At 32.8% G+C, this 15,442-nt stretch overlaps 2 protein-coding genes across 2 annotated transcripts; one reads left to right on the top strand and one right to left on the bottom strand.

Moving 5' to 3' along the window:
- Positions 1-1,880: 1,880 nt before the first annotated feature.
- Positions 1,881-3,028, top strand: LOC120076178. Its single transcript, XM_039029944.1, has 2 exons — positions 1,881-1,913; positions 2,309-3,028. Exons 1-2 carry the CDS (start codon positions 1,881-1,883, stop codon positions 3,026-3,028), a joined length of 753 nt encoding a protein of 250 aa, XP_038885872.1.
- Positions 3,029-4,815: 1,787 nt separating this feature from the next.
- On the bottom strand, positions 4,816-7,502 carry LOC120076571 (coiled-coil-helix-coiled-coil-helix domain-containing protein 10, mitochondrial-like). Its single transcript, XM_039030445.1, has 5 exons — positions 7,343-7,502; positions 6,910-6,966; positions 5,499-5,582; positions 5,226-5,398; positions 4,816-5,093 (listed from the first exon to the last, which is right to left on the bottom strand). Exons 1-5 carry the CDS (start codon positions 7,362-7,364, stop codon positions 4,995-4,997), a joined length of 435 nt encoding a protein of 144 aa, XP_038886373.1. The 5' UTR covers positions 7,365-7,502; the 3' UTR covers positions 4,816-4,994.
- Between the last annotated feature and the right edge of the window lie 7,940 nt (positions 7,503-15,442).

Below are 15,442 nucleotides of genomic sequence, written 5' to 3' on the forward strand. Positions count from 1 at the left end.
AATTCTAAAGCCTGTCACACTATTTTTTTTTAAATATTTTTTGGGTTATTATTAATGTTCAACAACCACCCCTCTCTAACTACCCCTCTTCCTATATAACAACATTAGTTCTTCTCTATTTGTTGAGAGCCTCCGTTGTCCGAGATTTAGTTTGTCAATCTGGTGAGTTCTTTAATTTGGTTTCTCCTTCTTTACTTTCTATTCTTTGGTCTTGTTATTTTCATATTATTAACTTCCTAACTTTTGGTTCTTTAGTGGGTGGTAGGGTGCCTCATTGTGTTTTGATCCGAAAACCCGTGGACTCTCCATCCAAATACTACTTCATAAAAGTTACATAGATACTTATCTATTCCAACTAGTTCTCTTCCTACATTTTAAGTATTTGTAGATTTTTTTCTAACTTCTGCTTTTTGTTTTGTTATGCAGCCCAAACTAATAGGGAACATTCAATTAGTTTGCAATTAGTGTTTTTTTTTTTTTTTGTATTCCCCTATATTCCATTTTAGTTGTATTTTTTTTGGTATTCCTCATTGAGATTGTAGTTGTATTTTTTTTTTTTTTGGTGTGCCACATTGAGGTTGGTGTGCCTCATTGTGTACACGGACTGTTTGACATTTTTTTGTATTATTGACTATTTATTAATTTTTCACTATTTGACTTTTTTTTTTTTTTTTATCAATTTTGTTGTAATAGACTGTTTATTAATTTCTAAATTTTAGATGCATTCGATTCTGCCCCTAATTGTAATACCCAAATTGACCTTTGATAATTTGATTTTATAAATTTAAATTAACGATATGAATTTTTTTTAATGGAAGTTATCCAATAGTTAAAATAACATTAATTATTATTATTATTAATCTAAATTGAATCATATCTTTGATATACTAATTGTTTATACTCTTCAATTTGATTTTTATATTATTTAATCATTTTTAATTATTTTAGTATAAATTATCGATATACAAATTAACTAATTTTTTTAAATTATTTTAGTATAAATTATCAATATACAAATTAACTAATCATTTTTAATTATTTTAATATAAATTATCAATATACAAATTAACTAATCATTTTTAATTATTTTAGTATAAATTATCAATATTCAAATTATGGTCAATTACCACTATTCTAATCAATATATTCATTAATTTATTCAATTTTAGTAATTAATATAATCATGTTTAATTAAAAAAAATTGAAACATTTTTTAAACTATCTTTTGTAATATAATCATGTCTTCAATTAATTAACTATTCATATAATGATGTCTTTAATTAATTTATTCATTTGTAGTAATCAATATAACTTTGAAATGTTTAATTAATATAATCATGTCTTTGATTAAGTAACTATTCATTTTAGTTGCACCATCTAAATTATTGAATTAAAAACAGTTTTTGAAATGTTTCCTTCCCAGTAAAGATTTGAAACTAATACGGACTTTTGATCAACTATGGCTAATGCAATAACTTTCACATACCTTTGACCAACTTATGAAAAGATTAATAAAAACGTAAATTATAGATTTTTAAGATAATGCAAATGTAAATCCTTACCTTTTTTTATATATGGATTAAAGGATGAGATGATTAATTTACCAATCTACTAGTTATCAAGTTGTAGTAATGTATTTCAATTCAGATCCATCCCTGATAAAACTATTTTTCCTTTTGTATCCTAGGGATTTAGGTTTCTTTCTCAAAATATGGAAAATGAAGAAGTCTTTACTCTCCTTTCAATCATCACCATGTCTCAACGACAACTATTCCTAACGTTGGCCCTATTACTAAATGACCATTGTAGAATAGAGAACCAACCCTCCTACATTAGATATCGAATTAGGCAGCTAAACTTCTTTTGGCTTATTTATGAGGATGACGTCTGCTATCGCAAGAGCATGTGAATCTGTAACATGCTTAGGACAACCGATCGTCTGGCACCTACTCAATACTTTGACGTCCAAGAGATCGTGGCAATTTTTCTCCACATTTTGGCACACAACGTTAAGAACCGAGTAGTTGGACAATAGTTCGCACGGTCTGGTGAAACTGTTTCGAGGCATTTTCGGTCCGTTCTGAGCGCAGTACTACAACTTCATGAGTTACATCTGAAAAAATCGGAGCCTATCACAAGCGACTGCACTAACAGTAGGTGGAAATGGTTTGAAGTATCACAACAATTTTAATTTCACTCCCAATTAAATTTAAATATTAGGTTCTAGATTTTTAGGAAACTAGAAAATGTTTATCCCTTTGTCAATGTATGATCCCTTTGTCAATGCATTGGATGGACATACATAAAGGTCAATGTAAGTGCAGCCGATCATCCTCACTATCGTACCCAGAAAGGTGAGATAACCACGAATGTGCTTGCCATCTGTTCACCAATTGCTAAGTTCATATTTGTGCTGCTAGAGTGGAAAGGGTCTACAGCCGATTCTAGAGTGCTTAGGAATGCAATTTCTCGACCACACGGGTTGAAGGTTCCTAAGGGTATAGACTTTTGTGATTCCATTGTCTGGATTCAAGAGCAAATAGTTTGCCAACTAATTTTCTGTATATCATGCCTAGGTTATCATTACCTATGTGATGTTGGATATCCCAATGTTGAGGGATTCTTGGTACCATATAGAGGGGAGCGGTACCATCTTTCAAAATGGTGTGGTGCTGGAAATGCACCGACTAATCCATGGAAATTTTTTAATATGAAACATTCATCCGCTAGAAACTGCACAGAAAGAGTATTTGGCGTACTCAAAGGTCGTTGGGCAATACTACGTGCAAAGTCCTACTACCTAGTTAAGATCCAATATAGAACAATAACAGCATGTTACCTACTGCACAACCTGATAATGAGGGAGATGTGCCAGACTACAATGCCTGGAACAATTGATGATGAAGATTCTACATCTAATGAGCTCGACGATGAAAATATACAATTTATTGAAACATCCGACGAATGGACCAATTTCAAAGATGAGTTAGCAATGCGAATGTTCGATGAATGGGAACAAGCATCATGAGTACAAAGTTTCTTGTTCAATTAGCTTTACTATGAATAACTTCCTCCTACTTTTAGACTGTTCATCTTTCGATTCAAACAATCTACTGTATTGAACTATCTTAATTTATATTGTGTTAATTGATTCATGTGAATGATGAAACATATTCTACGTTATTCGTACTCAAATTTTGTTTATCTAGCTATGTCAATTTATTTTATTAAGTATAATTGTAGCTAAATGGCAGGACATCAGAAAATGACAAAACACATTTTGACAAAGGTTGAAGATGCGCGCGATTATTGGAGTCAGCTACAACCTCTACTTACGGAAAAAAATCCTAACTATTCCATCGGGCTATCAACAATAGAGTGCAAGATTAGATTTTGCTGAGTAATGCATGCAATGGATTTGGTTGGAATAACGAGTTCAAATGTATGAAAATAGAGGAAGGGGTTTTCGATGTATGGGTTCGAGTAAGATAACACATTATAGTATTATTATATTATAATGGTGAACTCTTTCTAATATAATATTATGTTCTAACATAGTATACGTAGGGCCTGGTGAGGGCCAGTGGTGAAGGCCACTGGTGAAGGCCACTGGTGAACAGTGGCCGTACGATCAAGCATCTGACATGATCACATTTGAAAAGTATACCGACATGAACATACCGACCATTGATGGGATGGATGAAGTTTTTCTAGATACACCCAACAGTAAGCGTACTGTATGAGAGGTACAAAACAAGAAGATTCCCTTCCAATCTAAAAATGCTTGACATTGTACAACGAACATGCAGGAAAGTAAACTGGAGAAACTTGTACAATGGATATGAATTCAGTTCAAAAGGCATCAAGGGATCATTGAACAAAAATGCTTGATGTTGTACGATGTGCAAGAATGTAAAATGGAGAAACTTGTACAATGGCAGAAAGAGAAATATGAATTAGAGCTCAAGATGCGTCAAGAGATCAATATACCAAGTTGAGGATCTAGAGGAGGACGTCAATTGACCCTCATAGATTATTGGTGAATGGTTTTCTAGCCTTCCACCCCCATTAAGGAAAAGGTATATTGCATCCATAGGCATTTTAATATTTGTTATTTTTTGTGACATGTACAAATAGTCCGTGATATGTTGCTCTTAGATATGGATGAAAATATTTTTAATCAAGTTATAAACTGATCATAAATTGAATTGTATGCCATACATTACAAATTATTATAGAGTACAAAAATTGAACCAATAAAAATACAAACATATCAAATTCTACACACCCAAACAATGACATCAAAAACATCAAAATTCCCACATCCTATCTCTAACACCTCAAACAATCCCTTAATTCACATCAAGCTTCAATTCCATTTATTTTTCAAAGAAGAATTAAACTTACAGATTTTGTCCGAAATCTGAAGTTTATAACCCTTTTTGAAATGTCATAAATTTAAAAATTTACAATTTTATTTTTAATTGGACATCGAACTTACACAACTTTGTATTCAATAGACATCTGGTAATATAAAATTGATTTTTTATAACGATCTCTTATGCTTCCCAATGTCACAATACTGAAATCACATCCCCCTATTAATTTAATTTCACCCTCTACTCTTTCCCCATCATCACTATTTTTCTCAATTGATCCACAAACAAATTTGACTTCCAAACTCTCAACAATTTACTAATTTCGATTATAATTGTTTTCATCAAGCATGCATTCATCAAGTAGATGTGCAAATCCAAACGGCAGTTTTAGTTTCACAAGGAAATTCCCAAAACTCAAAACTCAAAAGCCAAACAATAGAGTCCAAACGATGAAGTTTCCATCATTCAACACCTTTTATTAAATTAGAAGTTGTAAAAGTAGGTCGTAAAATGAAAACACTGTCAAAACACATAATAATCTTGACACCGCTCATTGCGGTCATCCAATTGGAGCAAAGCGAGAATACATAATGAAGGTTCTAAAAATCAATTCTTTTAAGCACCCAAAACAGAACCTGAGCTCCTGCGGCATTCCTGCAACATATCCAAGTAGAATTGGCACTTGCTAATGTCACTTCCATAGTGGTTCAGGCACTGCAAAGGAAGAAAGGTAATAGAAAATGTAAGCTCCTTAAGTATGAAGACAAGGCAAAAAAATGGCCTGAGCTTCCAAGCGTTGGAAAAAAGAAAGTCATCGTAAATAACAATGGAGAAGAAGTAACCTACATCTTGAAAGGACTTTGACTGAACGGTACAAGCATCAGAACCTCCAGGATTGTTTGCTACTGAAGGTGCTGAAGAAGTTGATGAATCGATGGTCTCGTGCTGGATGGTCCGAGGACCCATTACAGCATCGACAGCCCTGTGAGCCACAGCACTTCCAGTACCAAAGGCCATACCTACACATCAGCACAAACAAATAACAAAATAGTATAATGGTTAGATAGCACTGAAATGATTAATCGAAGGAAAAGAAAGTTCAAGTGCTTCTAAACTCACCTTGAGCAATAGTGGCACCGAGACCTCCCAGCATAGACCCACCACCACCGCCTTGTACAGGTGCGGGTGGAGGAGCAGAACTAGCTGCGGAAGGCAAGTTAAAAACATAAGCAAGCTTTAACCTTAATATGGAAAGAACAAAATATTCATTTGCACTCATAATGGAAGTGATACATTCAAAAGATTCTAGCTATACCACAGCCAATAACCATGAATCCATATCATCAATTATTAGCAATCTCATGAAGAATTTGGTAACATAAATACCTCCCAAGAAAGGGCGCTAATGAACTAGAATTAATGTGGAAGGAGGACAAAGACCAAGTGCATCTGTTATTTTACATATAGTTAAAGTGTAAAGCATTCTCTTCTCCTTGGATTACCCCACTCCACTACTCTGGGGTTTTCAAGCTATTAAGTTTCAATCTTGTAGTTTTAGTTATCGAGGGCCTGTTAACATTGTGCAATCTAGAATTTGTTAAATGTAAATATTCACTGATATTGGCAGATTTTTACAAGGTAGGCTTTTAAATTCACTAAATCAAATGGATTCCATGGAAAACATTTTTTAAAATAATAAACAAATTTTATTGATGTGTGAAATTAAAAAAAGAGAGCAATAGCCCAAATCAAAGAAGTTACGAGAGAATCCTCTAATTGATCAAAAGAGAAGAAAAAGATTGTAAGAGTATAGAAAGATGTACATTTGACAATGTCATAGCTAGATATATAGTTTCTTTATTATAACTTCTTTTTTTACAAAAGTTTTGAGGATCTATGTATCCTAAGTTTGAATTTGAAATTTTGAAGTGAAGAAACCTATGAAAAATACAGTATCTCAGATTATAAACTCATTTGATTTTTGTTAAGCTAAAATATGTATCCTACTCTAGTGGTTCATAGTTCAAACAAAATCTTTGTAATTACAGTTTATCTACTCTAATCACTCAGTAATAATAATACTAATTTCTAAAAATGAAACATGTTCATAAATAGTTGAGATTGGACCCTACATTTAGTTGGTAACTATAACTGAATTTGTGCTTTTATAAACATAGTATTGCACACATTTCGAGCCATGGTTGAAATTGGAATTCAATTCAACTTTTTTCATTGAATCCTTGTTTTCAAATTTCTGAGGTGCACCATAACTTATCAAACCAAGATCATAATCTAAAAAACTGGAAGGTATTTCCAAACATTGTTTTCTATCAAAATATGCCTTGGGTAAGCACATCTCCAAGGAGCCCAGGCTAGAATCCAGTCCACCCTGGGAACGAAGAGGATAAATATATACCTGAACACAGGCCCTCTCAACGGCTACCAGACAAACTCAACATTACTCCCCCAAACGAGGTCTTGAAAACAGATAATTAAACTAAATCATATAAAAAGCGTAGTATTATTTTACCGGGGGCCGGAGGATTGCGCAGTGGAGCACGAGGGGCGGGACGGGAAGCAGATCGTCCTGCAACAATATTCAAAGGTCAAGCATTTACCACATGCATCAGAGAGATTTCATAAATGACACAGCTCAAATATTCATCGCTATCACATAAATTTCTAAACCCTAAAGCGCGCAGAAGCTTCAACCCTAATTTTTTTCCCCCCCAAAAAAATGTTAACAGTCTTGTCGTCAAATCACAGATCCAAAATATCGAAATTTATCGAAGCCTGAAATCCAATCCAACCGTTCATACAAAATCAATCGCCATACATATACGGAGATAGAGAATCAAGGAAAAAAGAACGGGAAACAAAATCTGGCCGGATAAAATTAATCAGAACAAAGAAATAACGAGTGACATAGGAAGATATGAAGGAGAAACGAGCGAAATACTGACCCCCAGAGCTCCGACGAGGCATGGTTACGGACGATGAGAAAGGACGACTGCGTCGATGAAATGTAAAAGAATGGCGGTGGCTGCCTCTTGCGGTAGAAGATATCTGAAGTTTTAGGGTTGGTGGATTTCCTTTTCTTGGCGGTTTATATAGGAAGCCAGATAATTGGGGTTTCTGATTAGTTCTCTAAACACGGAAAGTTGACAAATACATAGAATCGCGTACTCTACCAATTGGAGATCACCACGTGGTTCTATCTTTCTTCCCTTGCACAAGAAGCGAACCTAAATGAGACCAACGAACTATTCTGGAATGTTCTCTCCAATTCAAAATAAACTATAATTTAATTGTTTAGGGTGATAACCATTTCATTTTTTATTTTTATTTTTGAAAATTAAAATACTACTTCTACTCTTAAATTTTTTCTTTGTTATTTATTTTTCACCAATAGTTTAAAAAGTTTAGTAAAATTTTGAGAACTAAAAAAAAAATAGTTTTCATTGTTTTTGTTTTTTAAAATTAAGCCTATGGACATTATTTCTACCCTAAAATTTTTTTTTTTGTTATCTACTTTTCACCAATTGTTTAAAAAATCTAGCTAAATTTTGATGACTAAAAAACTAACTTTCAAAAAGTTGTTTTTGTTTTTTGAATTTAGCTAAAAATTCAACAATTGTACTTACTAGAGATGCAAATGATGGAATAGCTTTAATTTTCAAAAACCAAATGGTTACCAAACGGGCTCTTAAAAATTAAGAAGTTTGTATGTTGGCCCCTGTTTGCACGAGGATTCCAGAGAAATTGACTTCGTGGAATTTGAACTTTTGTATTTGTATTGATTTCAGTATAATAAGTATAATAAGTACAATCTCTAATATATAATTCTTTGATGCGTTTAAAATAAACTTTAATATATTAGTTGGTTTATCTTCTTGGATGATCGACCTTTGGGCTTGTTATCTTCTTATATGATCGATCATTGGCTTATTGATCTTGATGATCGGCCTTTGGGCTTGTTAATCTTCTTGGGTGATCCGCCTTTGGTCTTGATGATTTTCTTGGATGATCGACCTTTGGGTTTGTTGATCTTCTTGGATGATCGGCCTTTGGGCTTGTTGATCTTCTTGAGTGATCCGCCTTTGGTCTTGATGATTTTCTTGGATGATCTACCTTTGGGTTTGTTGATCTTCTTGGATGATCGGCCTTTGGGCTTGTTGATCTTCTTGGGTGATCCACCTTTGGTCTTGATGATTTTCTTGGATAATCGACCTTTGGGTTTGTTGATTTTTTTGGATAATCGGCCTTTGGGTTTGTTGATCTTCTTGGGTGATCCACCTTTGGTCTTGATGATCTTCTTGGATGATCAGCCTTTGGGCTTGATGATCTTCTTGGATGATCGGCCTTTGGACTTAATGATCTTCTTGAATGATCGACCTTTGGGCTTGATGATATTCTTAAATGATCAGCCTTTTGGCTTGTTGATCTTCTTAGATGACCGACCTTTAGGCTTGTTGATCTTCTTGGATGATCGACCTTTAAGCTTGATGTTCTTCTTGGAGGATTAGTGTTCGCACAAGGCTTCCGGAGAAACTTGTTTCATAAAGTTGAACTTGAGTTGGTGTTGATGTTGATGTTGATTTGATGTGATGTGGTTCGGTCTCTAGTATTTGATCCTCTGATTCTCTCGGTTGAATGCATACGCCTGATGTATAGCAGCGAAGCGTGTAGATGTTCTTGAGCTTGGAGTCTTAGAAGAAGCTTGTATTTTCAAAGGACTTCGGTCTTCAAGTGTGGTTAGAATGCTTGTATCTTCAAAGTACTTCAATCTTCAAGTGTGGTAAGCTTCAGAAGTTTGGGCGTCTTCTGATTGTAATTATATCTAGAGCCTATGAGTGTTGAGATAATTCTCTCTAGGTCCTCTGGAGTTTAGAATTGTTGATCCATGGGCCTGGTCTTTAGGCTCGACTAGTTGGATTTGGGTTTGGTTGGTTAATAGGCCTGGACTTTGGGCCCAATTAGTTGGATTTGGGTTTGATTTGACATTTAGGTCAAATTCAGGCCATTTTTTTTGCTTAGTTGGACTTTAACCCAGATAATAATATCAAATTGAGTCAATTAATCTTATCTGATTAAATGAAACCATGTAGCGTCATCAGAATTTGTCTTCAACTCCAATTTGGGACACATGTCAACTCCCTAATTGGTCCCAAATTTAATGAAATTTCGTGGCAATTTGTGATTGGTCCAAAATTTCTCATTCAGCAAATGCCCCTTTTCAAGATTTATGCACATATATGATTGGATGAATCTCAAAAAATATAAAGTTGGAATCGAAATTCAAATATATCTGCTCTTGAATTTGATCTTAGTTGATGTGTCAATTAGAATTTGGGATAAAATTTAGAATATGGCCAAATTTTAATTTGAAATTTTACTCCATTTAATTTGAAAATGGGATAAGACCTAAATTTGGATGAATTTGATATAAAATTTGGAAGATGCCCAAATTGAAATTTTACATCAATTTGAGATTTTATCCTCAATTAATTTGAATTGAGGATAAAAATCTAAATTTGGATGATTTAGATTTGGTATAAAATGGAATATGTCCAAATTTTAATTTAAGATTTTATATGCAATTTAATCTCAAAGTTGAATAATTTATTTATTTTTAAATAAAATTTGAAATATGGCCAATTTTTAATTTGAAATTTAGCATATTTTGGCTTGGAAATAGGATAAAAACTAAAATTGATTTGGATTTGCAATAAAATTTGGAATATGACCAAATTTTAATTTGAATTTTACCCCTAATATTGATTTGAAAATAGGGATAAAAACCTAAATTTGGATGAGTTTGATATAAAATTTGGAAGATGCCAAATTTGAATTTTACCAATTTGAGATTTTATCCCCAAATTTAATTTGATTTGAGGATAAAAGTCTAAATTTGGATGATTTAGAATTTGGGAAAATTTTGGAATAGTCCAAATTTTAATTTGAGATTTTATATACAATATCATATCAAAGTTGAACAATTTAATTTTTTTTTAATAAAATTTGGAATATGGCCAAATTTTAATTTGAGATTTTATCACGATTTAATTTGGAAATAGGATAAAAGCTATCGGGTGGTGGACCAAATGAACACTCAATTGTGTCATCACAGTTGCGACATTTTTTCTTCTTTTAGACAAGTCTAGTAGCCTCTCGTAAGAATTGTTATAGCAAGCATGAGCGGGAATGAGCAATGACTTGAGTTTCGTTCTTGAGTTCGAGCAGGGGTAGCATTCGGTCTTAAGCATTCGATGATTCGAGATGAGCAGCTATAAGAAGGGTAATAGAAAGAGGTGGAAGGAAGACAGCCTCTCATGCATTACAGAAGGAGACAACGCGGAGAGCATTAACCCTAGAACTTTGATTTGAATTTATGATAAAATTTGAAATATCCAAATTTAAAATTGATGTAAATGGATTTTGATATCATTTGCTTTAAGGCTAATCCATCAAGGATATTAAATTCAAATTTAAAAATAAGATATTTTGATTCAGATCTTATCAAAATCTTTTAGAAAGATAAGATTTTAGTAGGAAACCCAAATTAAATTAGGAATTTGAGTCCATCTTAACCTCTATAAATAGGACTCACCACACACATCCTATGAAGCACAGACACTTCATGTGAGGCAAAGAATCTGTATTAGACACATATCGGATATCGATACTTTCAGATACTTCCCAGATACGTATCTTCAGATACTTCCCAGATACGTATTTGGCACGCGATTTGACGTATCTATTTCTACGTGTACCTTTTTTTAAAGAAAAGAGATAAGCAACTCATCTAATCTTTCCCAATCTAAAACTAGACAATCTATTTAAAGAGCTCACTACTCGAGTCCAAAACAAAGGAAAAAATAAATAAAAGATCAAACCCTATAATCATCCAATCTTCATCTTCACGTTTGAGTCCTCACAAAGTCCACCAAAATATAAACAATTTGGATATCTTCAACAATTCAATGAAGAAGTTCTTCGTTTATCTTTACACTTCTCCCTTTAATCCTCTTCTTATTCTTTGTAATACGAGTCACTTTTCTATTGCATTTTATTAACTATTGTACTTCAACATCATAGATGTTGCTTTTTTGTATTGTATTTCAGTATTTGTATTCTATTTTGTGTCATTTTTATTAACTTGTATGCTAAATTTATCTATATCCTAGATTTTTTAAGGAAAAAAATGTATCTTCAATGTATCAGTATCCTCGTTTTTTTAGAAATATATATATATAAAATGACGCAACCTTAGACGTTTTTGTATCTTAGTTTTTTTAGAAATTGACGAATCACCGTATCCGATCGTATCCGTATCGTGTAACCGTATCTGTGTCTGTGTTCCATAGCACACATCTTTCTCATTCTCTATTCTCCACTTTCTTTTCTCCCTTCCCTCTTTTTTTTTCCTTCCTTCTTTTTGTTTCTTTCTTTTCTCCTTTCTTTTCTTCTTCTTGTTTTTTTATTCTTTTTTAAATATTTTTTTATTCTTTTTTTTTTTGCAGCAATGTCCCGATATGTAACTGTCTCCTTTTTATTTTTATTTTTTGTTTCATTTTTTATTTTTATTTTAAAAAATTAAAACACTACTTCTACTCTTAAACTTTTTTCTTTGTTATCTATCTTTTACCAATGGTTTAAAAAGTCTAGCAAAATTTTGAGAACTAAAAAAAAAAATAGTTTTCATTGTTTTTGTTTTTTAAAATTAAGCCTATGGATACTATTTCTACCCTTAAATTTTTTTTCCTTTGTTATCTACTTTTCATCAACTGTTTAAAAAATCTAGCCAAATTTTGATGACTAAAAAAGTAACTTTCAAAAAGTTGTTTTTGTTTTTTGAATTTAGCTAAGAATTCAACGATTGTACTTGCTAGAGATGCAAATGATGGAATAGCTTTAATTTTCAAAAACCAAATGGTCACCAAACGGGGTCTTAAAAATTATGAAGTTTGTATGTTGGTCCTTGTTTGCACGAGGTTTCCAGAGAAACTGGCTTTGTGGAATTTGAACTTTTGTATTTGTATTGATTTCAGTATAATAAGTACAATCTCTAATATATAATTATTTGATGCATTTAAAATAGACTTTAATCTTTAAGTTGATTTATCTTCTTGGATGATAGGCCCTTGGGCTTGTTGATCTTCTTGGATGATTGACCTTTAGGCTTGCTGATCTTCTTATATGATCGGTCATTAGCTTGTTGATCTTCTTAGATAACCGGCCTTTGGGCTTGTTAATCTTCTTAGATGATCGATTTTTAGGCTTGTTGATCTTCTTGGGTGATCCACCTTTGGTCTTGATGATTTTCTTGGATGATCGACCTTTGGGTTTATTGATCTTCTTGGATGATCGGCTTTTGGGCTTGATGATCAACCTTTGGGCTTGATGATCTTCATCAACCTTTGGGCTTATTAATCTTCTTGGATGATCGACCTTTGGGCTTAATGATCTCCTTGGATGATCGGCCTTTGGACTTGATGATCTTCTTAAATGATCGACCTTTGGGCTTAATGATCTTCTTGAATGATCGGTATTTTGGCTTGTTGATCTTCTTTGATGCTCAGCCTTTTGGCTTGTTGATCTTCTTGGATGATCAACCTTTAGGCTTGTTGATATTCTTGGATGATCGACATTTAAGCTTGATGTTCTTCTTAGAGGATTCGTGTTCGCACAAGGCTTTCGGAGAAACTTGTTTCGTAGAGTTGAACTTGAGTTGGTGTTGATGTTGATGTTGATTTGATGCGATGTGGTTCGATCTCTAGTACTTGATCCTCTAATTCTCTCGGTTGAATGCATACGCCTAATGTATAGAAGCGGAGTGTGTGGATGTTCTTGAGCTTGGAGTCTTGGAAGAATGCTTGTATCTTCAAAGGACTTCAGTCTTCAAGTGTGGTCAGAATGCTTGTATTTCAAAGGACTTCAATCTTCAAGTGTGGTCAGCTTCAGAAGTTTAAGCATTTTCTGATTGTTAAGAGAATTATATCTAGGGCCTCTAATTGTTGAGATAATTCTCTCTAGGTCCTCTGGAGTGTAGAATTGTTAGTCCATGGGTCTGGTCCTTAGGCTCGATTAGTTGGACTTGGTTGGTCCATAGGTCTGACCTTTAAGCCCAATTATTAGATTTGGGTCAGGCCATTTTTTTTTACTTAGTTAGACTTTAACCCAAATAATAACATAAAATTGGGTCAATTAATCTTATCTTATTCAACAGTTACGATGAAACCATGTAGCGTCATCAGAATTTGTCTTCAACTCCAATTTAGGATACATGTCAAATCCTAATTGGTCCCAAATTTAATAATTTGGAATTTCGTCATGAATGACATGGAAATTTGTGATTTGTCCGAAATTTCTCATTCAACAAATGCCCCTTTTCGAGATTTATGCACATATATGATTGGATGAATCTCAAAAAATATAAAGTTGGAATCGAAATTCAAATATATCTGCTCTTGAATTTGAGCTGACTTGATGTGTCAGTCAAACTATGAATTCAGTACATAAGTTTAAAATTTGGGATAAAGTTTGGAATATGGCCAAATTTTAATTTGAGATTTTACCCCAATTTGATTTGGAAATTGGGATAAGAACCTAAATCGGGATGAATTTATATAAAATTTGGAAGATGCCCAAATTGGAATTTTACATCAATTTGAGATTTTATCCCCAATTTAATTTGAATTGAGGATAAAAATCTAAATTTGGATGATTTAGATTTGAGATAAAATTTGGAATATGTCCAAATTTTAATTTGTATATACAATTTAATCTCAAAGTTGAATAATTTAATTTTTTTAATAAAATTTGAAATATGGCCAAATTTTAATTTGAGACTTTAGCATAATTTGGTTTGGAAATAGGATAAAAGCTAAACTTGATTTAGATTTGCAATAAAATTTGGAAATGACCAAATTTTAATTTGAGATTTTACCCTAATTTGATTTGGAAATAGGGATAAGAACTTAAATTTGGATGAGTTTGATATAAAATTTGGAAGATGCCAAATTTGAATTTTACATCAATTTAAGATTTTATCCCCAATTTAATTTGACTTGAGGATAAAAGTCTAAATTTGGATGATTTAGATTTGGGAAAAATTTTGAAATATGTCCAAATTTTAATTTGAGATTTTATGTACAATATAATCTCAAAGTTGAACAATTTAATTTTTTTAAATAAATTTGGAATATGACCAAATTTTAATTTGAGATTTTATCACGATTGATTAGGAGATAGGATCAACGCTATCGGATGGTGGATCGAATGAATACTCAACTGTGTCATCACAGCTGCGACATTTTTTTCGTCTTTTAGACAAGTCTAGTAGCCTCTCGTAAGGAATTGTTATAGCAAGCATGAGCAGGAATGAGCAATGACTTAAGTTTCGTTCTTGAGTTCAAATGAGGGTAGCATTCCGGTCTTAAGCATTCGACGATTCGAGATGAGCCGCTATAAGAAGGACAATAGAAAGAGGTGGAAGGAAGACAACCTCCCATGCATTACCAGAAGGAGACAACGTGGAGAGCGTTAAGACCTAGAACTTGGATTTGAATTTACGATAAAATTTGGAATATGCCCAAATTTAAAATTGATGTAAATGGATTTTGATATCATTTGCTTTAAGGCTAATCCATCAAGGATATTAAATTCAAATTTAAAAATAAGATGATTCAGATCTTATCAAAATCTTTTAGAAAGATAAGATTTTAGTAGGAAACCCAAATTAAATTAGGAATTTGAGTCCATCTTGACCTCTATAAATAGGGCTCATCACACACATCCTATGAAGCACAGACACTTCATGTGAGACAAAGATTTCGTATTAGACACATATCGGATACCAATACTTCTAGATACTTCTCAGATACGTATTTGGCACGTGATTTGACGTATTTATTTCTACGCGTACCTTTTTTTAAAGAAAAAAGATAAGCAACTCATCTAATCTTTCTCAATCTAAAACTAGACAACCTATTTGAAAAACTCACTACTCGAGTCCAAAACTAAAAGGAAAAAAATAAATAAAAGACCAAACCCTATAATTA

This window comes from Benincasa hispida, chromosome 4 (genome assembly GCF_009727055.1).
Source record: "Benincasa hispida cultivar B227 chromosome 4, ASM972705v1, whole genome shotgun sequence".
In the NCBI taxonomy this organism is placed as follows: Eukaryota; Viridiplantae; Streptophyta; class Magnoliopsida; order Cucurbitales; family Cucurbitaceae; genus Benincasa; species Benincasa hispida.